Source organism: Delphinapterus leucas, chromosome 19, assembly GCF_059928025.1.
Source record: "Delphinapterus leucas isolate spDelLeu-1000000601 "Yukka" chromosome 19, BTC_Dleu_Yukka2, whole genome shotgun sequence".
Classification (NCBI taxonomy): Eukaryota; Metazoa; Chordata; class Mammalia; order Artiodactyla; family Monodontidae; genus Delphinapterus; species Delphinapterus leucas.
This window is the reverse complement of record NC_143147.1, coordinates 56312753-56335637: the sequence shown is the minus strand read 5'-3', so window position 1 is coordinate 56335637 and position 22885 is coordinate 56312753. Positions and strand designations below refer to the sequence as shown.

The 22885-nt window shown below is 48.1% G+C and overlaps 1 protein-coding gene across 6 annotated transcripts in view; it reads left to right on the top strand.

Annotated features, from left to right (window-relative positions):
- Positions 1–22885, top strand: part of PECAM1 (platelet and endothelial cell adhesion molecule 1) — a 93185-nt gene that overhangs the window by 56943 nt on the left and 13357 nt on the right. For 5 of the 6 annotated variants that reach the window (XM_089901425.1, XM_089901426.1, XM_089901428.1 and 2 more), the window contains 9 exons: positions 2944–3192; positions 4466–4741; positions 7899–8186; positions 8812–8919; positions 10029–10056; positions 10733–10809; positions 13158–13211; positions 14247–14309; positions 20014–20070. In XM_089901425.1, the coding sequence (XP_089757551.1) occupies positions 2944–3192; positions 4466–4741; positions 7899–8186; positions 8812–8919; positions 10029–10056; positions 10733–10809; positions 13158–13211; positions 14247–14309; positions 20014–20070 (1200 nt within the window). The remainder of the gene's footprint in view (positions 1–2943; positions 3193–4465; positions 4742–7898; positions 8187–8811; positions 8920–10028; positions 10057–10732; positions 10810–13157; positions 13212–14246; positions 14310–20013; positions 20071–22885) is intronic. The other variant, XM_022589160.3, reaches the window with a different exon arrangement.

Sequence of the window (22885 nt, the reverse complement as noted above, 5' to 3'; positions counted from 1 at the left end):
GTCTCCACAATCACACCCTAACTCTGGCCCTCACACCAGGATGCTTGCAGGGGTTCCCCAAGCATCTCTGCTCCAATTCATCCTTCAGCCAACCTGTAGGAGAAGCACCTATTCGACATCATTATTACCTTCACCTTGACTCCACCCCCTTCCAAACATCCCATCCCACTCTGCCTGGAGTATCCTTTCCCCTTGGCCACTGGAAAACCTCTGTTGTCCTTAAAGACCAAGCCGCAAATCTCCCTCTGTGCTCCCCCAGGCAGAGTCCCATGGTCACACCTCAGTCCCCATCACACTCTTCTCCTGTCTTCATGTCAACTGTCACTATAAAGATTTAGCATCCTTCTCCACCGCCCTGGGTGAGCTCTTGAAGGACCAGGTCTGTGGCTCAATTCATCTGACAACATTGATACTTAGCACAGAGCCTGGCACATTGTAGGAACTCAGTAAATAATTGTTCAGTGAGTGAACAAAAGACCCATCCTTGTTAACCCCCATGATGGTCCAGCTGGTCTGTTTACGTTACCTCCTTTACAAACAGACATTCCCTGACAACATCGTATTCCTAATTCTAAACCACTGTGCACCCACCCTAGCAAGCTGTTTTATATTTTTTGCATTTTTGTTTACATGTTTTTATTTTTTAATAAATTTATTTATTTATTGTTTATTTTTGGCTGCATTGGGTCTTCATTGCTGTGCACGGGCTTTTCTCTAGTTGCGAAGAGCAGGGGCTACTCTCCATTGCGGTGCACAAGCTTCTCATTGTGGTGGCTTCTCTTGTTGCAGAGCGTGGGCTCTAGGTGCGTGGGCTTCAGTAGCTGTGGCACACGGGCTCAGTAGTTGTGGCGCACGGGCTTCGTTGCTCCGTGGCATGTGGGATCTTCCCGGACCAGGCCTCGAAGCCGTGTCCCCTGCATTGGCAGGCGGATTCTTAACCACTGCACCACCAGGGACGTCCCTGTTTACGTGTTTTTTTTGTTTTTTTTTTTTTTGCGGTACGCGGGCCTCTCACTGTTGTGGCCTCTCCCGCTGCGGAGCACAGGCTCAGCAGCCATGGCTCACGGGCCCAGCCACTCCGCAGCATGTGGGATCCTCCCGGACCGGGGCACGAACCCATGTCCCCTGCATCGGCAGGCGGACTCTCAACCACTGCACCACCAGGGAAGCCCCTGTTTACGTGTTTTTAAATGTAGAGTCATTGCTGTGGGATTCTTCCTGTCATTTTTTTCACATTTTTTGGTGTTTGTCCAATGAGATCATAAGGCACTTAAGGAGGTCAGTTTCTTCGGTTCCTTTTCCCCACTCCTAACCTAGAGCTTTTGATGGTGATCTGAAAAGAGGTAAGTCGATGTTTATTGTATGGAAGGACAGAGAGATGGAACGTGCCTTAATGAATTAATTATTGGGATATCACCTTACTTGCGGTTTTATTTTATTCCCTGTCAAGGAAACTAGGAAGACACCGTGGACTGATTATGATGGAAATGAGTTCTATTTCCATCTGTGGAATATCAGTGAAGACGATGACAGTGTTGGTTTTTACTTCCAAACCTCTATGGCAGATAAATTTAGAGCCAAAGGTAGAATTTGGTCCCTGACTCCTAGTTGCATTCTCAAACCTCTAAGAAGGTTTCCTAAGAGAAACTTTGAGTCTCAGTCTCTTTCTTCATATGAAGATAGTGTCAAGCATTACTGGCTCCTTCTTCTTTCTGCATCAAGGGTCATAACCATGAAGTCACTGTACATTTGCTTACACGAAGGATCCAAGTCTCCACAATGGTTAAGTAGTTAATTAGTAATTTCCCTGCTGCTGAAAATAAAGACATTCACCATAATTATAAAATATTGATATAGTTCAGGGGATACTTAAATTAGGAGATGGCAAGACTTCTTGAAATACAGCCTCAGTCTTTACTACTGTTGACATCCAACCTACATTATGGTACTAATAACTCCTTACAGTAGCATAGCATGTTATAGTTTACAAAGTGTTTGACCTTGGGAGGCTTCAGGTGGCATCTTCATTCTTCTCCATGGGGAGTGCTGGAGGGATGGTGGCCAAGCTGCCACTTGTCCCCAACCCCATGCCATGACCCTGCTTCAAGCTTGGACTACATCGCCTCCTGCTTCCAGTCTGGGCCCCTCCAACCCCAACCATTCTCCTCCCAAAGATCTCCCTGCAACACACATCCGATGCCATTCCCCTGACCCAGACCCTCCATGGTTCCCACTGCCCTGAGGACATAACCCACGCTTTTTTATGTGGTTCCCAAGTTCCTTGAAGATCTACAAGCCTTCTTTCTTCTACTCCCACTATGTCCCAGGCTGCCTGAACTTTGAGGTGCTTGAACCTCCTGCCAGGCCTTCCATATGCTATTCTCTCTGCCTGTGATACTTTCCATCTTTGCCTGGATAACTTCCTCCAGGAGCTCTTTCCTGATTCTTCAAGTCTAGGTTCTGTGTCCCCTCTGTGGGCTCTCCTGCAAACACTATCTGAATCACCCGCTAGACTTAAGAACTTTGGAGTCAAGGACTGTTTCTTTTTCATTGCTGTCTCTCCTATGCCAAGCACAGAGATGGCCTGAAATAAATACTTGGGGAATGAAATGAGTGAGTGGATGAATAAATGGGTGAATGTCTGAGTCATTACTTGCTGCGTTACAAGTTGCAAAATTTTTCTAATCCATGTCTGTGAAATAAATTGGATTAATGAGGGAGGCAAACCTGCCATTCTTCACCTGGAATCCCAGGTGAAGAATGAACCCTGGCTCTTCAATTGTGTGATCGTCAGGTACATGAGAAGCAAAGGAAAACTTTGTGCAGGAAGTTGGGAAATGGTTCTGTCAAAAGCAGCTGGGCCGAAGGCCTCTCCATAAATGGGCTTTCGGGCCGGTACCCAGAAACATCTCACCCCATTCCCACTCACTGTTTTTTTTTCAGAGCTGTTTTCCAAGCCAAAGCTGGAATCTTCCGCCACACGTCTGGATCAGGGGGAAGGCCTGAACCTGTGGTGCTCCATCCCAGGGGCACCTCCAGCCAACTTCACCATCCAGAAGGGAGGCGTGGTTGTGTCGCAGGCTCAAAATTTCACTAAGATAGCCTCAGAGTGGGACAGTGGGACATACACCTGCGTCGCGGGCATTGGCAAGGTGGTCAAGAGTAGCAACGCGGTCCAGATAGCTGTGTGTGGTGAGTACGTCCTCGCTGGCTCTGAGGGTCTTGGGACTGAATGGGAGAAAGGGAATTTTTTGCCAGGCGCCACCCTCTGTGTTCTGAAGGCGGTTCAGACTGAGGCGGGGTAAGAACTCGGGGGAAAGAGAGAGGAGTGGAAACGAGAGACCAAACAGCAGCAAGTGGGTATTTCTGCTCAGAGTACAGGAGAGAGGCATCAAGGAAAATGTCGTTGGCAAAAGTCACATTCATGGCTTTGTTGTGGCTTTATGCTGATGGTGTGGCCTCTGAATCGGCAAGATTCTGCTGCTTGAACAGGCAGCCACCCAAAGGGTCAGGGAGGAAACACTGCTTAGTCGACACTAAACTTTAAGATCTAAGTTCCAGCTTTTGATCCCTATCCTGGCTCACCCGAAGGGCTGGGACTCCCAGTGGGCAGAAGTAGGTACTTGGACCACCCAGAGCCGGGCTTCTTAGACTTGAATGTGCATGCAAAACCGGGCACAGCGCAGGTCAGGATGGGGCCAGGTTTTGCATCTCTCACCAGTGCCCTGGGGATGCTCGTGCTGCTGGGCCCTGGACCACACTTTGAGTAGCGGGGTTCTAAATGGATGTGGAACACCAGGCAAGCTGTCACCGTCACTATTCTTACTCATCATGATCCTTCAGTTTAGCCTTCAGTTTAAATCCAGCCAAGATTTTATTCTCAACCGAAGCAGGGTTTTAGCAGTCATCTACCTCACAAGGAAATAATGTAAGAGACGAATGTGGGTCGTTCCATTGTAATTCTTTTTGTTGTTGTAGCTCTTGGGAGGAGGTCGTTTCATTTTATTAGCTTTATAAATAAGCTAATTTCTAAATAATAACCTAGTATAATTCTTGTTTCTGAGGCATGAAATTTACTACCAGGAGAGGCTGAGGCAATGAGAATTTGTTTTAAAATATATTCTGTTTGGGTACTTGTATTTTTTAATATTTTTCTTGTGTCTTTTCTCAATACAAAAAAAAGATATGAGGTGTGTGTATGTGCACATAAGATATGTGAAAATATAAGCATATATTTAGGGGGATGTAATGTTCTTCCTGAATTTGTGCCGTCCTTTTTTGTTTATATTACTCTCTTTCCCTCTCCCTCCTCAAGAATCTTAAAGCAGTCCTCCAAAGGTAGATAAGGCAGGCAGGCATTTTAAATTCGAGTAATGACAGAGAAAGCCAAGCCCAGAGTTTGGAGACGGAATCCCTTAGGCTGGATGTTTTGCTTCAGATTGTTTCTCTCTCTCTGTCGTTCTAGAAATGCTTTCCAAGCCCAGTATTTTTCATGACTCCAGGTCTGAGGTGATAAAAGGACAGACCATAGAAGTCAGCTGTCAATCCATAAACGGAACCTCACCCATTTTTTATCAGCTTTCAAAAGCAAGTAAGACTTTGGCGAGTCAGAGCATGGGCTCCAATGAGCCCGCAATATTCAAAGATAACCCAACGAAAGATGTAGAATACCATTGCATCGCGGATAATTGCCATTCCCATACCAAACTGGTCAGCGAACTTCTGCAGGTCAAGGTGATAGGTAAGTCATGTGGGAAGAAGAATCCATGTGGGACTGGGGCTTTAGTTCACATTTTCAAAGGTTTGGGGTGGACAAGAGAAGTGGGTGGTACTTGTGCAAAGTCCATGAACGTGACGTGTGGCAAAGCAGACCAAGGCCCAAGTAAATGGAGCCGGAAAATATCTGGGGGTTATCAGTGTGGCCAGTGTCATCCTTTTCCAGAACCTTTCAAGTGAACTGCTGAAATCATAAGCGTAAAGTGTCCCAAGTTGAGGAAGCACAGAAGTTGTGCTTTGGGGCTCCCTTAGCATTTGCTCATGTTTAGATGAACTGACAGTCTTCTCTGAGAATTGTAGACCAGAGCTCTTCTCTACCATAGACCCTCGGTGGGGCAAATTCTGTTGTGTGTGGAACCCACAGCAGTCAGAGCTTCAGGCTAACAGTCACTAGGACTCTCATACTCAAGAGAAATATACCATTGTCCTGAGATGGATAGTTTTCCTCAAGCCTCTGTCTTGTACCTTTCCGGAGGCCTTAGGAGTGCCCATTACTTGCATCTCTGAGACGTTCTGCATCTTGTTGTAGAAAGCTTAAAAAGGCTTCCTCTTCATCCTCCTCCTTTTTGTTTAATAACTGCTTGTCTACACGTACCACGTGGACATCTTGAGTTGGACAGTAGTTTCTCCTACTATTTTGGGGGGGTGGTAGGGCATGCCATGCAGCTTGTGGGATCTCAGTTCCCCGACCAGGGATTGAACCCATGCCCTCTGCAGTGAAAGCCCGGAACCCTAACCACTAGGCCACAGGGAACTCCCTGATTCCTCCTACTATTAATGTATAGCCTAAGAGAAACAATACTTTTCAAATTAACATCAATATATATTAAGCCTCTCATGCCGTAGGGCATACAGAAAAAGAAGACATATTCTTTGTTTTCAATGATATAATGACAGGATATAAACAATGATATAAACACAGGATCTCCTGATTAAATAGTGAAGAAACAATTTAACATATTTGAATAACAGTGCAAACAAATATAGAAAAAAATGTTACCAGGCAACACATGTTTAATGGTCACACGAACTCTCCTTACAATGATGGTGATAGGAATTTAAGGCATGAAAGATATCATCTAGCTTGAGTGGGAAGAGCTGGGTCAGGAGCCAGGGTTCAACAGTGGGTGGGCAGAGAGGGCTAGAGATGGTCCCCAGCCTAGTCAAATAGGTGATCAAAAGGCTCCAGGGAGCAGCTCTAAAGGCTGTGGGTAAGTCAGATGCCTGGAAAGAAAGATTGGGAATGGAGAGTCATTGGATATAAGCTGGTAGAGTAACTGAGCCTAACTGTAAAGGGCATCAGCTGCCAGCCTTAGGAGTTGGGGGTTTGTCCTGTGTGCAGAGAAGGACCAGAAGAGAGAAGGAGGGCATGCTGAGAATGGAGTCTTGGGAAGATTAACCTGCTGGTCCTATCAGTCAGAAGGAGTGGAGACTTCAGACCTTACAGTACCTTAAGAAGCTAACATAGAAGCCCATGTGAAACTCTTGGTTTGAAGTGAGTCAGTATTAGTGGCTAATATTTACTGAGCTCTGACCACATGTACAACCCCATGTGAAGTCTGTTAGTAAATTATTCCCATTCATACTTACAATAGCCATGTAAGCCCCATGTTAATATCATCCTTATTTTACGATGAGGCAACCAGGGATTAAGATAAACAGCTGATGGGCAGTAGGGTGGGGAACTGAGGCCAGGCAGTCTGGCTCTTGAGCCTGGCCCACCACCACCCGCTTGTGCTTCACATGAAGACAGGCTGTCAGGTCAGGCTGCACCCTCCAGGAGTCTGTCCTTGTGCTTGACCCCCACCATCCCATCCCAGGCCTGGTGCCCCCTTTCGTTGGATCGGCAGCTCCATGGTCTTGGCCACGCCCTGCACTCACACGAGGGTGATTCATAAATCAGATGCCGGTCTGCTGATCGGTTCATTCTGACACTAGCAGGAACATACTTGGGAAGACAGTTTAGGATCAGAATCTTAATGGTTGAACATGGAGTGAAAGGGTCTGTCTATAGGAGCAAGATGAGTTCTTCTTGGATCTGCTGGGAATGAGAGGCTGGCAGGGCTTCTCAGTGGAAATGTGCAGGTAAAAGTCAAGACTTGGAATTCAGGGGAGTAACCTGGACTAGAGCTATATATCTAGGCATTAAATGCCATAAGTTTATGTGTTAAATTCGCAAATAGAAGCTATAATGTAGATGAAATCACCAAAGACGAGAATGGAGACGGCAAACTGAGGACTGAATTTTGCAGAAAGTCCACATTTAAGGGGCAAACGGAAGAAAAAATGGTAAATAAAGAGGGAGTGGCAGGTGAGGAGGTAAGAGAATCAGAGTGTGAGGCTTCACAGAAGCCCAGGGAAAGCTGAGTTCCAAAGGAAGGGCTGGGTGACAGGCGAGAGCTGTAGGGAGGCCAAGGATGGGAAGACGGAAAGAACATCTACCATGGATTGGACCTGCAGGGAACACAGGGATGAGTTAGTCAGGGGTCAGGTCATCTTTGAGTTTCTTCAAAACCAGAGATACAAAGCAGTTTCAGAAGCAGAGGGATAGAAGTCAGGTTTCCAGGCTAACAAGAAAGTGGGAAATGAGGACATGCAGGCAATTGGTTTAGATCATTCAAAGGAGGAGAGAAACAGGACAAGAGCTCGAGAAGGCAGTGCGTCAAGGTTATTTGCTCGTAAGATCTGGAGGTGCCATGCATCTTTGTAAGCAGAGGGAGAGAAATCACATACAGATACAGACACACACACACACTCTCACTTACACACTTACACACAGTCTCACACACAGACTCACCCAGAACAGACCCTAGTAGAACACATAAGTTAATCGTATAGTTGAGCTAAGTGGTCAGTAATACTTGAGGTGGTAAGTGAAGGGAGGTGTCCCTAGCATCCTGTGTCTAATCAAGACGTGAGGGCAGGAGGTGTCCATTGCTGCCCTTCTGGGCTAATCGGGGGAGGAACTGTGAAGAACGTGGGATAACACAAGTGACTTGAATAAAAGGCAAAGTCCAAGTCTGAGTCACAGTCACAGATAGCTGGTCTTGACCAGTGGCCGTGTCAGGTTCTTCCTCTTCCCCACTTCTCTTCTCAGTGCTAATCCCTTTCCTGCTTTCCAGCCCCAGTGGATGAAGTCAAGCTCTCTATCCTGTTGAATGAGGAGGTGGAGTCTGGGAAGCCCATTGTGCTTCGATGCTCTGTGAATGAAGGATCTAGTCCCATCACATACAAGTTTTACAAAGAAAAGGAGGGCAAACCCTTCCACCAAGTCACCTTGAATGACACCCATGCCATTTGGCACAAGCCAAAGGCTAGCAAGGAGCAGGAGGGACAGTATTACTGCACGGCCTCCAACAGAGCCAGTCTCTCCAAAAATGTCCTCCAAAGCAACACCCTGACAGTCAGAGGTGAGTCGAGGTCTCAACGGCAAAATGTCGTGTGAGCTCCAAGGGCAAGGCTAGAAAAGCACTTGTCAGAGGAAGTGGGTGGGAGTTTGGTGCATTTTACTGAGGGTTAAGGGACCAGCACATTTGCCAGGCTCTTTGGTTTCAGGTAATAAAAATCCACTCAAATTAAGTATAAAACAGGAATTGATTATTATAAGGAATTAGAAGTATTTCACACAGTCCTAATTACAAATTCTCGGTGGAGAGACACCAGCTTGGGTCAAATGTGCGCCCATGGACCACCTGTGGTCAAGAGGAGTGGGTCATGCAGAACAGACATGGTTTTAGAGAAGCCCACCTATGTGGGCAGAGGGTGATTTATGGAGAACGAGGAAGGGTGAACAGACACCCTATGAAGAGTCTCCTTCAGTCCTATGGTCCTTTCAGACCATCACTGACTCGTTTTATAGCAGAAACAACTATTTCTGCCCCTCCTATGAACACAGAGTCCCTCAGAGGTAGATGCTCAGTGAAAGACATCAGTTACAAGGATATAAAAATCAGTCTTATTTGCTGCTTAGAGATGATATTATTTCTTGCTGGCAGAGGAAAAACTGATCTATTTAAAATTTTTTTGCACTTCCAGTCTATCTTGCCCCCTGGAAGAAAGGACTTATCGCAATGGTTGTCATCGGAGTGATCATTACCACCTTGATACTTGGGGCCAGATGCTATTTTCTGAAGAAAGCCAAGGGTGAGCACAGTCCTTTCATTCCATTCTGACAGGCTACCCTGCCAGGAAACCTGTCATGGATGTGAGGGGTTTCAGCCTCACGGGAGGCTAGTGCTCTGCTCCAGTGAGGGCCGAGGACATGTGCCTGACGACAGCCATTTTCCTCCTGGGGTGTCACCTTGATAACCAAAGATTTTGGCTTTGGTGGGTGTGGAGATTTTACCACCCCTGGATTTAGCTAGGCAAAAGTGAAAGCAATTGCTTTCTTAGTTGGGCTCCCCAGAAAAGATGAATTTGGGGGAAGTTGCATCTACATGTGGTCAGAAGCAGCCCTTCGTGTGGATTTGGCAACATCTAGTCCTACAGTTGGTAGAGTTGGGCATGGGTGGAGACACCCACACACGCTCCCAGTTAGTGCCTCCCAGTTAATCTTCTGGTTGTGCCACGATTTCTACCCTGTGCTTGGGGTTAGCCATGTGTGGAGGGAAGCCAGGATTACTCATGGACACTCAGGAATCAGAGTCAATTAAGCAAGATGCAAGCAAAAGGGCACAGCACCGGTAAAGTCTGCAAAAATTTTGGGGGGATAAGACGGGTTGCTTATCCCTGTTGGTGCTGCTGCCTGGGATGGGAGGAGACAGATGGGATGAGGAGGGTTTTTTCCTAAAGCAGGAAAGGGGCAGCCCCCCCTGGGAAAACAGTCCTAAGGCTGAGTCTGGCCTTGGCCTCAGGCCAGTTTGGAATTAAAAGCTCGGGGATTGATTAAGCCTTTACTTTTGGAGTGGTCTTGAAGCAAAGAAATAGTCGCCCGTTTATCTGGCTCATCTGGTTCCTGTGCTGCTGTCTTCCTCTCCGTTACATTCCATGACGGGAAGTTGCTTCTGGCTAAAACAGTCGAAATGTCAAATTTCAGGGAACATGATGTGAAATCTCTTGGTATAAGACCAAGAGAAGACCTGCTTCGTTTATTTTCCTTTTTAAAAAAGTGCGAATATATTTGGCGTTCTGTTCTCTCTTTTTATGGGTATTCAATCTTCAAACAAGTCAAATATGGTTGAAATGAGTGTTCCTGTCTGATATGGTTGTGGGTTCTTTATACTGACTTTGGTTCTTTTCTTTGTCTTTCAAAGCCAAGCAGATGCCGGTGGAGATGTCCAGGTCAGTGCGCTTGGAAGAGAGGTGGCTGTCCTATGGGTGTGGATAGACTTGTCTGGAGGGATTCCTGTCATTAGGAAGTTTTCAGTGGTTCTTGGCAAACTCAGAAAAATTAGGACCTTGGGTGTGAGCGGTGTAGGGGTGTGTGTGTGTGTGTATGCGTGTGTGTCTGTGTCTCAGTGGAAGATTGCCAACTGTCCTTCATGGGAAGGAATGGCTTTATTCTGAGGTCATGTCCTGTCTACACTTTTCCTTATGAAATTATAATGGTAGATGGAATTTAAAATGTTTTTACTTACTTGGCAAAATAGAGTTGCCTTAAAAATGGTTGTACTATTTTTACTGTTCTTGAGATCTAAAATCCCAAAGCATGGAAACTATCATTCTGTTCCTGAAAGAAACAGGATGAGGAATCCCCTCCTGACATGGGATTCACCTCATAAAGGACTCCTCATGTTTGTGCGCCCTTTGGCCCGGACACTTATTTCAACCACAAAAAGGGTTTTGTCAAATAATCATAGAGCTGAAGAAAGCATTAGTTCCAAATGAGAGAGTAAAACTTTCCTCACTTCAGAAAACTCTTCCTGATTTTCTCATGCTCTTTCCTTGATTATTTTGTTGGTTTGGAGTTAGAGCCAAAAAATGTTATTTCTTTTTCCTTTTTAAATTTCGATTTAAGGCCAGCAGCACCACTTCTGAACTCCAACAATGAGAAGACGTTGTCAGATCCCAACACTGAAGCCAACAGACATTATGGTACCGTCATGGTTTTGTGCAGTTGTTAAGAGTTTTTCCCAACTTGCTCTACACTCTCCTGTCCCTCTGAGAAGCAGAATCTATGGGCGGTGGGGTGAGGTTGGAAGGGAAACTCTGGCTTCAAGCTGGGACACTTAATCTAATCAGTCATTGGGTGGTGAGCTAACAAGCAAAACAAAAGCGTAAGAAGAAAGGCAGAACATTATGCTCTAATTTCACCACCTTCTAAATATCCCAAGGAATGAAAGGTGGAGAATAATTATAATGCTGTGGACACCCGCGTGGGTTCTCTTCACACACTGGACGCTGTGCAAGTGAAATCATTCTTCATTTGTAAGAGAGAGACCAGCTATCAAATGAAGGCATTGGGGGCTTCCCTGGTGGCACAGTGGTTGAGAGTCCGCCTGCCAATGCAGGGGACACAGGTTCGTGCCCCGGTCTGGGAAGATCCCACATGCCGCGGAGTGGCTGGGCCCGTGAGCCATGGCCGCTGAGTCTGCGCGTCCGGAGCCTGTGCTCCGCAATGGGAGAGGCCACAACAGTGAGAAGCCTGCGTACTGCAAAAAAAAAAAAAAAAAATGAAGGCATTGGTAAAACATCTTCTCAGGTGGAATTATTTATTGCAAACACAAGGCAGTCTCATTTCAAACTTGCCCCAGTGGGAAACCAATTTAAAGATCTCACTGTTGATAGAGGCATTAAAAAAAAAAAAAGAGTGGTACAATAATGGAATACCTGGTTGTGAGGTTTATCACAGCTTGAGAGTCAGATCAATAGGGTGGGGAGCCAATCCCAGGTGTTCTTAATCCCATTAGGTCTGTGAGAAAATTGTTCACACCTTTTAGCAGGGGTGTTGTCTGTTTCCCAGAGGGGGCCATGATTAAATCACACAAAAATTCTGTCCCAGACAGTTTTGGGAATTAAACACTGATGTTCTTTTCTTTTTTTTTAAAATTTATTTATTTATTATTTATTTTTGTCTGCATTGGGTCTTTGCTACTGTGCACGGGCTTTCTCTAGTTGTGGCGAGCGGGGGCTACTCTTCGTTGCAGTGCGCAGGCTTCTCGCTGTGGTGGCTTCTCTTGTTGCGGAGCATGGGCTCTAGGCACACGGGCTTCAGTAGTTGTGGCATGCAGGCTCAGTAGTTGTGACTTGTAGCCTCTTGAACACAGTCTCAGCAGTTGTGGTGCACAGGCTTAGTTGCTCCACAACATGTGGGATCTTCCCGGACCAGGGCTCGAACCTGTGTCCTCTGCATTTGCAGGCAGATTCTTAACCACTGCACCACCAGGGAAGTCCCCTGATGTTCTTTTCTAATTCTGTAACATCGTCGCACAAAATAAAAACTTTTTAGAATACACCTTTTACAGGGCATTCCTGAGAAATCTTTTGAGAAATGAGCAATTCCTATAGTACTGAATCATAAACTTTTTAAAAAGTAAAATAAAACATATGTCGTAATAAGAGTAATATGCCAATAAAGAGAAAAGAGCAAATATGTCATTGAAGAAACTACATTCGGAAGAGTTTGGTGAATATTTAGCAAAAAGTAATCCAGTGCTATAGAGAAAATACCTCTTTGTGGTATAAAGTGGGTTCTGTTGGTAATTTGTATTTGTACATAAGAACAAAGATATGATATTCTTAATTAAATGCTGATAAAGACTTATATTAAAATAGAATTTCCTCCCAAATTTCCAAAGTGCAGGAAATACTCCAATTCTTATTATATTTTCTCTGCATGGATTATTTCAGTTTATAAATGTATGTTAGTAATCACAATAGTAATTTGTAAATACATAATGGAATGGAATGGAAAACCATGTGTTCTTCAGGAGTAGTGTTTGTAACACTTGAAAGAATTCTTTTTAATAAAGAACATCTTGATAAAAAAGATCAAAAAATTTTTGCTCCTGCCCAGGTGGCAGCCTGGAGATATTGCAATATCTTTAAACCATGTTCTCATGGATCCAATTCTCCAGCTGAATGATACTGGTCCACTAGTATCCTTCATGTTTGTGGTCACTGGCTCACCCCTTCTAGAATTAAGCTTAATTTCTTCTGAGCTTGCTTCTAGTGAACAATTCTGAATTTTGAACAACTCATAAATAGCCATGTCTCTCCCATGCGATGGTGGGCATCATACCGGTTTTAGAAAGAGACCAGGCAGTGGGTTGGATGGGGCCCAGGGCCAACAGGAGGGTATTCGGACCCCAGCTACACTGCTGGTTGCCAACTACACTGAAGAATTTGGGCTTGACTCCTTTTGTTAGTGGCACTGAGTTTTCTAAAATTTATATAGAAAACTAGGAATTCCACTGTCACTCATCCTGTTATTTTTCAACTAGGTTACAATGAAGATGTTGGAAACCATGCAATGAAGCCATTAAATGAAAATAAAGGTAATTATCTGTCTAACTTTTTAAAAATTAGAAACCTTTGCTTTTATATAAAAGACCCCTAGGAAAAGAACAAAAGCTGTGAAGACCTGTGGATATTTCCTCATCTCTCTTAAATGGAGATGGCTATTGCTTTCTCCAAAGATGCTGTCTAGTGTCTCTTGTTACTTGTCTTAAAGATAAGCAGCAGTGCTATTTTATTTTATTTTTTATAGTGTATTTTTCATTTTTTTGTTTTTTCTCATGTATTTTTCATTTTTATTAAACATTTAGTAGATACAAAGTAATATTTATAAGTTATGTATAAAATATAAACAATAGCAATTCAATAAATAACTGCATACTCATCGTCCTTTAAAAAAGAACGTTTCCACTACCTTTAAAGTACCCTGCGCACCTCTTCCCACCCCAGCCTCTTAACACTTTCTTTGCCAGCTTTATTGAGATATACTTGACATATAACATTGTGTAAGTTTAAAGTGTACAACACGATGATTTGCAGTAATGCTGTATTAAAAAACACCTGTGCCTCTACTATCCAAGAGAAGGGAGATCCTCCTGACTTATTTCGTAGCCCATTCTGAATCAGGAAGTTCCATTCTGGGTGTAACTTGATTTCCTATGTGTATGCCTCATACTCTCAAAGCAGTTTGAGGCTGGGGACCCTGTTCCCCATTTCCTGAGATCCTTTCCATCTTGGAGAAAGCGTTCTGTGCCTGTGGCCATGGAGAAGTCTTCTACAGTTAACTGCTGTGGCCGATGCCGGCTGTTTTCTGTATCTAATGAACTTTACAAGTCCTCACACTGTGGTAACAACGGGACCTGAGCCGGAGGGTCCTTCCACATCCCGGGAGTGCAGGCCTCCTCATTACCTCTCCCAGCCTGAGTTTTCTCGCCCACTTAGAATGGAGTTAAGCCTGCATCCAGCTTCCCTGTTCCCAGACTTCTTCGATCACTTGAATAGAAATCTCTACTGTGGTCTGAGACCCCCCAAGGAGACTCTGTCTAATCGCAGGCTGCTGTGGTTCTTTCGAGCAGAGCCTCTGACCTTGGACGTGGAGTACACTGAAGTGGAAGTGACCGCCCCTGAGCCTCACAGAGGTAACACCATCACTCAAGGGATTCCCCATGTTTTACTGTCTGCTTGGGTGTAGATGCCAGGGTGGGCTGTGCTGTGGCCCCCGGACAAGAATCTAGTCACCCTCATCACTCAGAAGGGAGGTGGTCAGCAGACAGACGGGCTGGACATGCCCAAGGCAGGAGCAGTGACACCCACCCAGGTTTGGAGGTGTAAAATTTCATTAATTATTATTTATCATACCAGTAATGATGGCTGCGTTTTATTGAGCAGTTACTAAGTGCTAAGAAATGGGTCTGTTGAGAGACTTTTAGCAGGCAGCCTCACTCCTGGGTATTTGGGCATCCTTCCAGAGGTAGCCCCCTTGCCCCAATCTAGCACCTTCCTTAAAAAGTTGCTTGCAGACTGAGCTTGTATAAATGAAATGTGCAAGGGGATGAAAGGACTTGGCTATTTAAAGGGACAATTGGGTAAAGGCTTTTGAAAGCACAGACTCCCTCTGCATGTAAACAGTGGCACCATCATTATGCTTCAGGCTTTGTTTTTATTGTGTGGTTCTCTTGGGCACACTGCCCTGGAGAAGGCCCCTAGCCCTGGTCCTGCACTGGGGAGACTGACTCAGGGTGGGTCAGTCCACAGCAAGCACTAGAACGTCAATCTCAGCTGCTTCGGGCACCACAAAAAAAAACAGGCACATCCTCCTAAACCTCCTTAGTTCCCCCAGAGGCTGCCACACAAAGGAAGCAGCCACCCGAGCCTTCCTGCCCTGCTGGGAAGCTCGTTAGGGCTGTTGCTGTGCATCCCCCTTCCTGCTGAGGCTGAGGCCAAGCCGCGTCCACTCAGCCTTGCAGGCCCGGGGCTGCTTTGCAGACCATGCCTGTGTAGCCTCAGCCAGAGCCACGTGGTGATGGCGTTCTCTTGTCACCTCTTGCTCCATGATCTGGAAGGAGTTTGGGGTTCCTTCCTTCTTCCCTTGCTTAGCACGGTTCTAGGTACCATGTCCGCAGATGTGTCCGTGGAACCTTCCAGGCAGGGCCGTCCTCTGTAGCCCCTGGGGCTGGGTGCTGCACAACAGGGCCACCATGCCCATAGTCTGCAGTCAGCATGGCCCCTGCAGTTGGTACTGCCTGATCTGCACCACTACACAGGGCGTCCCAGTTGCAAGTCTAGACTGGACGGGGCAGCAGTGGGGGCCACGGCCGGCCTGAAGTTCTCTTTCTCTTTACTTCATGGTAAAGTGATTTGCTTGTTGGGTTAGCAAATTATGGGCCCATGATGGACCAGCCCCGGTGCAAGCAGCAAAGGTACATATGTGGTCCCCTTCTCGTGGAGGTGTAGCCCCTGAGGGAGTCAGGAAAACAAGGAACCGATGAGCAGGTAGTATCAGGTTAGAGTCAGAGTTTGCAGGAAGAGTGGGGTGTGGTGGAAGGCCTGAAAGATGATGCCTTTTCTGGCTGGGTGGTCCCAGAAGGCCTGTGTGAGGGGTGGCAGGACAGTGGGTGGTGGCCTAGAGCTTGGCTCATTTAAAGACCTGAAAGGAGACCTTAAAGGATCCTTAAATGACTCTTTCTGGTCCTTAAATGTCTGCAGAGAGGGCGAGAGGGAGTGGAGGCAGATGAAGCTGGGAGGACCAGGTGGGGCCCAGGGACTGCAGGGCCACTGGGGTTCTCTTTTTGTTCTAGTCTCAGTGGACTGGGGGCCTTTGGAAGCCTTTAAGCAGCGAAGTGACAAGTTCCAACTTCCTTCTTTTAAAAACGATCCTTGTGGCTGGTGTGGAGGACGGATTAAAGGGAACAAAAGTGGAAACCGGGCAAGAGGGGATGAGGATGGAGCCAAAGTGCTGGCAGTGGATAGATTCTGGATAGATGTTACAGACAGACCGCAGTACTGGATGAAAAATTCGTGGCCAGGATGGGAGAGACAGAATGACTACATGTTTCTTGACCAAACAACCACATGGATGGTTGTGATGCCTGCGATTGGGAGGCACAGGCTCATGGGGAGCCTGGTTCGGTTGGGTTAAATTTGAGAGCCCAGGAGGAGACAGCGCAGGGGTCTTGGTGCTCAGAACCAAGTGTGGGTGGGCTCTGGCCGATGGGACTTTAGGGCTCTCCTCGCCGGCCTTCCCTGGTCCAGCCTGAGCCCCTCCATCACCATGCATCGTGGGTGCCGTCCCACAGGTAACAGCTTACTTCCTCCTAAGGGGGCTTCAGACTTGGAAGGAAAGGGGAACCACAGCAAGAGGGCAAGGCTGAATGTGTGTGGGAAACCCCACTGCCCTCCATGCCCCACTGTGCTCAAGCAGAGAGCGATTGCCCTGGGTTCTGGCCTCTCGGTTCTGATACCTGTCCCAGAGGGCCGGGCCCCACCCTTACCCTGCTGCCGGCTGGGCCCGGGCAAGGTGGAGTTATGAGGGCTGTATGTGAGGCCTGGAAGGCTTTGGATTGAAGGAAACTGAAGCAGGAAGAAGGAAGCAAGGTTTTGTCCTTGGAAAAGCATCCGTTTTCCATTCCTTTGGGGATGTTTCCACGTTAGCAGCGTCTGGTTTTCTTTTTCTTGCTTGAAGGTGGGGAGCGGTTGAAGGGAAAAGGGAACCCCTGGGACCGGGCGAAGCAGGGGTGCTTTCCTTTGCCAAGCTCTGTACCTGCAGTGTTGTAACCAGCCGGGTCACCTTTCCCCAGTCTGCACAAAGGCGCTGAGTGGGCTGCAGGGGCCTCGGCAGAGCTGGACTGAAAGTCACTCGGATGGAAATGGAGAGTTTCTAGAGGATTCAAGTTGTTTTCTGGACCCAGCCTTCTTGGCAGCTGAGGGACAGTGGGGGAGAGCGGCCTGGCCCAGGATGCCGTCCCCCTGTTTTCTCATGGGTGGGGAGTGGGGCATTACTAGGTGAGGGCCAGACTTTGTGGGTTCAAGGCCAGTGGTGAGTCAACTTGACCTGGTCTTGGCCAACCCAGCTCCCTGTCCTCAAGGCCTCCCTCCTCTACAGATGGGATGGAGGAAGGAGTGGGGACCATGTCCAGCTCTAACTGTGGCTGGCAGCTGACCAAGTGGTCACTTGGAGGTGGAGGAGGGGTGGGAAGGAACTCGTTAAATCCTGGTCTGCTGCATGTTTGCTCTGAGACTAATTGCTGGGAAAACCCCATGACGTTGAAGCCATCTCTTTCTCTGTTAACAGAGAAAAACAGAAGCCAAAACAAAGCCCATCCGGAAACATCCCTGACAGCAGAGACAAACAGCCTGCTGGCCTGGTTTAGTCATTAGCAGGCAGCTGCTGCCTCGTAGCAGCGGGAGGAGGGGCACTCTCAGTGAGCTGCAAATCCCGTCCCCCTGGCCGGGCGGAGCCAGGAGGGCAGTGGGGGAAACTGCTGGGCCAGCTGCAAATCTGGCAACTCAACCAAGAAGTGAAACCATCCTGCTGCCCTGGCTGATACACAGAGTTATGAGGTGAAAGGGAGTTGAGTGCAGCTCCTTGGGTCCAGAGGGTGTCAGAGCATCCCCAAGGTGACCAGAGGTCTACCCGCCACCCCTTATGTGCCTGGGGGCGGTGGAGTTCCCAAGGGTGTCCAGGGCCCCAGGCTTGGCCGCGCAGTCCCTCCCCTCCATTCCCTCCCCTCCATTCCCTCCCAATGCCCCCAGCTCCCACTGTGAAGGAGGATGAGCTGGCAGGGCCCCCAGTGCTCCTGGTATGCAGTGTCCTAGAGCGTTTGTCACAGCATTGTTTGCATGCCATCTGCCCCAGGGCCCGGAAATCTGGAACCAGGTCCCCGGTCACCTTTTCCTTTTCCACAGTGCCCAGCACACACTAGGTGTTAGGACCATGTTGAACGAGTGACTTGCCCATGCCTGACATTGAGCAAAGAGTCCCTTAGTGATGCGGTAGAACCCCCAGTAGATAGGGGAGTTGCTAGAGCTTCCCCTACACCTTCAGGTCTGGTGCCATGGAGAGTGGAGAGTGGTGAGGGCATCTCTGCTGTCCTCTTAGAGAAAGGCAGGTGTCCCAGCAGGGGGTGCCTGGCATCTCAGCCACTCTGCTGAGTACCAGCTGCTATTCGGTGCCCTGGGGGGAGTCGCTACGATGCCTTCTGCAAGGTCCTGGCACCCCAAGTGCCCCAAGTACAGCTGTCTATCTGAACTGCCACCCAAGCTTTCTCCTGCCATTTAGATCATGACATAAGAACCACGACCACTTAGTGTGTGACGAATGACCGTGATTTTAATCCTAGGACCTAAAACCTCAGGGATCAGACTGATCATGCCAAGAGCCTCCTGAAGGTTGGGAGTCTGAGACAGAGACACCCACAGGGACGTTGACTGTTGTCTTCACTGTCCCATCAAGCTTTACAGGTGCCCCAGGCAGCTGTGCAAAGTCTGGGATCGGGAGGAGCACAAGACCCGGGCGCTGCCCTAGAGGGCGTGGGGCCCGCCAGGGGAGACGCTTGTGGGGGCGAGTCGTGTCAGTGTGCCGTGGGCGCCCACGTAACTGCCCAGGGCACAGGGAAGGGGGGAGTGTGTCAGGGAGTGTGTAGGTGTGTGAGGGTATGTGCACCCCAGTGCAGGAGCGAAGCTTGTCCTGGGGCTTGGAGGATGAGGAGGAACGGGGCAAAGCAAAAGGGCCGTGCAGACAGTGGAGGAGTGTGTGCAGGACCAGGGCGTGAGAGAGGGGAGCCTGGTGAGTCGAGGGTATCTTGGTGTAGTTAGAATCCGTGTACGTGCCCTGGCCATCTGCCACTGAGGAAAATGACATCCACGTGGCACTGACCATGGCGGCAGGAAGCATCACCCAGTCTAGGGTTCCGTTTCCCGATTTATAGAGAGAGAATGCTGGCCACACGGCATCAGGCACCTTTCTACAATAAGGCTTCCTGGTCCTTTGTGCAGGTGAGAGGGAAGTGGCGGGCTGCATCCCCTGAGGGTCTGTGTGTGTAAGCGCATGTAGATGCACCATGAGTGTGTGTACGTGTGTGTATACATAACCTGTGTGTGTACGTCAGCTTAAACAGATGGCTGTACAGGGGCTCTTTGTCTCTCAAACCACTGAGTCTCCTCTGGGTGTAATCCACACCCTAAGTGGGTCATCTTGTCTGCTGTTCAGAAAGGGTCCAGACCAGAGGATCTGAACCCTGTCTGCATATTAAAATCCCCTGGGAAGCTCTTAAAAACACCAACACCAGGGCCCACCCTGGACCAATTCAATCAATCTGCAGTGAGGCCCGGCTTGCTGACATTTGAAATCAACCAGCCCAGTTGTCTAGAGTTGTAACTGGGTCCCAGCTTATCCTTAGAGTCACAGATGATACCCAGGCTCTAACCCTGACCTTGGGTAATTGGGAGACCCTAACCCAGCCTCCTGAGAGGGGCTGGCAGAGCAGCTGGATAGAGGGACACAGTGGCAGAGGAAGAGGGATGGGGCCACCGAGCTGGAGGCTACAGGTCTGTGCTGGGGGTACCCCTACCTGCGCCCCCTATAGGTCCAGGGGTCCCACAGTGGCCTGTTGGCCTCATACTTCCAGGCTGAGAGTGATGCTGGAGGGACCATGATCTTCTAAAGCCGGGAAATGGCCCGGGCTCAGTAGTGACAGGGATTCCAGGGGCTCCTGGAGATGGGCACTCGTGGGGTGGGTAGTGGGGTACAGCCTTGCCTGGGAGCCTCCGACATTTTCCTGCTTCAGCAGTGAGCTGACCTGGTGCCCAGAGGCAGTTGTTGACCTGTGCTTGGTCCCTTTCCAGATCTGGGAACAAAGGGCACGGAGACGGTGTACAGTGAAATCCGGAAAGCTGACCCCGGTGAGTGAGGGCCCCTTAGCTCCCCCAGCCGGGGGCTGGGGGGAGGGCACTTCCCGCAAACTCATCCATGGGGTCTTGGGAGTGGGCAGGGGAAAGAAGGAGCCAAGGTGGCCAGAAAGGGTGCCAGAGTTGTTAACCCTGTCTTCCCCACCACCCTTAAAAAGTGGCCACAGGTGACGTGTACTATTTATTTAGTCGATGAACACTTATTGAGTGCTGGCTGCATGCCAGGCAAACAGAACCTTATACCTTCACACCCAACTGACGGCCAGGTGGACCAAAGCGTGTCCTGGCACCCCTGTGTGCTCATGAGATGCCCAGCAGTGTCCCGGGCACTCCTGACCCCAAGAGAAGCAGCGTGGCCCTGCCTGTTCTCAGGTGCCAGCCAGGGGCCCCACCTGCTCCTCACCTGGGCCCTGGTGCACTGGGGCTCCCAAAGGTCTTAGGCAAAGTCGGTGCTTTGCTTTGAAGATGTTCAGTAGCTTCGGCCTTTCTGTGAGCACGCCGACTTTGGGGAAGGGTGTGTGGATCTACTTCCGCTTCCTTTGATTTCAGCCCAGACCCCACTTCATTTCCCATTTCCACTGCTTCCTCATGGAGAGATTCCCTGGGACTGAACAGACACGGAACTGGGGATGCTCCCAGCAATCTCATTTTTTGTGTAATTATTCTATTCTATTCTCATGAAATGAAATCCACAAAGACCACTTTTATTTTTTTATCTTTTGTTTTAATTGAAATCAAGTCGATGTACAATATTATGTAAGCTTCAAGTGTTCTACATAGTGGTTTGGCGTTTGCATACATTGTGAAATGATCACCACGATAAGTCTAGTAACCATCTGTCCCCATACAGAGTTATTACAATATTATTAGCCATATACCTTATGTGATATATTATATCCCCATGACTTATCTTTTTATATAACTGTAGGTTTGTTACCTCCTAATTCCCTACACCTATTTCGCCCATCCCCCATCCTCCTCCCTTCTGGCACTAACGGTTTGTTCCCTGTATCTGAGTCTGTTTTTACACAAAGACTACTTTTAAATTCTGAAAATAAGTCACAACCCAAAGAGCATAAACATTCCAGGGGAAAATAGTCACTATGCAGATATCTTGCTTTGTACAACAAACTTCTACTTAAGTGGATTCTTTGAAAGGGAATTATTAAAACAGGCTGGAAAACTTTGATAAAGCCTGGCTACCCCAAGGGTGGTCCACAGACAGGTAGCAACGATCTCAGGCCCAAACCAGACTCACAGGGTCAGAATCTCCAGAATCTGAACTCCCAACAAGGTCCCACGTATTTCTTTTTTTTTCTTTAATATTTATTTATTTATTTTGGTTGTGCCAGGTCTTAGTTGCGGCCTGTGGGCTCCTTAGTTGCAGCACGTGGGCTCCTTAGTTGTGGCATCCGAACTTCTTAGTTGCGGCACGCATGTGGGATCTCGTTCCCTGACCAGGGATCGAACCTGGGCCCCCTGCATTGGGAGCACGGAGTCTTATCCATTGAGCCACCAGGGAAGTCCTGGTCCCACATATTTCTGATGCTGCCAATATTAGAGAAGCACTGTCTTACCTGAAGAGCCTACTTGTTACCTGAACTAGGAATCACCCCTTAATTAATCTTTTTAAAAGTGGTATTTTCATGGGTAGAGCAGAAACTCAGCCCCATGGAGAACTTGACACTGACTGAATGATAATTTGAAAACCATTTCCTGGGGAATTCTTGGCTTCAGTATCTCATTTTGCATTCTCAGTCTATTCAGAGCTAGCAAAACGCAAATTTAGAAACAGGCTTCCTCTGTTCTTCCAGTGTAACAGAAAGCTGAAGCTCAGATCAGGTTCAAGGTTGGTCCTGATGGGTAATTGTGTAAAAATGCCCCCTTTGCTTTCCTCGTGGTGGTCCCTGAGATGGTTCGCTTTCAGTCGCTTTGGTTATGCAAAAACTCACGTTTATTAAGCACTTGCTGTTTGTGCTAAGTGGTCTATATTACATTATCTCTTTCAATCCTCCACAGTAAATCCCATTTTTCAGATGAGGATACTGAGGCATAGAGGGCTTACTTAAAACAGTTCCCCACGGTTAGGGTTAGTACACCAGAACTGGCCCACCCCGGAGCTGGATTCCATGCTCCTGATCATTGAACTGCCTTTGGTTTTGGGGAAGGGAAGCTGGTGAAGTGTGGAGGCCACAGGGAACCCCGGCTACAGGAGGCCGGGGAGGGGCGGGGGGCGGGCTGTGGCCACCTGAGGCCACCCCTAGAGGTCCCATACAGTTGGTGAAGGCCACGCCCAGTGTGGATTCCAAAGGCTTGTGTTAGGGACCCTGCAAATTAGCCTGAAAAAAGACAGATTAACAAGATAAAAGCAGTGAGAGTAACTCGGTGGAGTGGGGTGAAGGAAGCTCCCAGAAGCCTTCCCTCTGCATCCGTTGATTCTCATTTGCCTCTAGCTCAAAATAACCCTTATACCAAAGTGGCATGTTTTGGGGTGGCATATTCTGGTTTTCTACTCTGCTTCAGGGTAGCTGTTCAAGTGGGTTCTCTCAGTGTCCCCAGGCTGGTTCTAGATGCCTCCTGAGTCCTCAGTTCCCAGCTGTTGGAACCTGACTGCTCCCACTGGCCTCAGGCTGGAACAGACCACAGGCACCATAGAGCCCAACCCCGTAGGGATTTGAGGTGGTAAAGAGCCCTGTTTTGCTGGGGGATATCTGAGCCGCTGTCCTGGTGCTGCCACTTAACAACTGTGCGACTTTGACCAAGAGGCCTGACCTCTCTGTGATGACTCAGTTTCTTCAACTGTTAAATG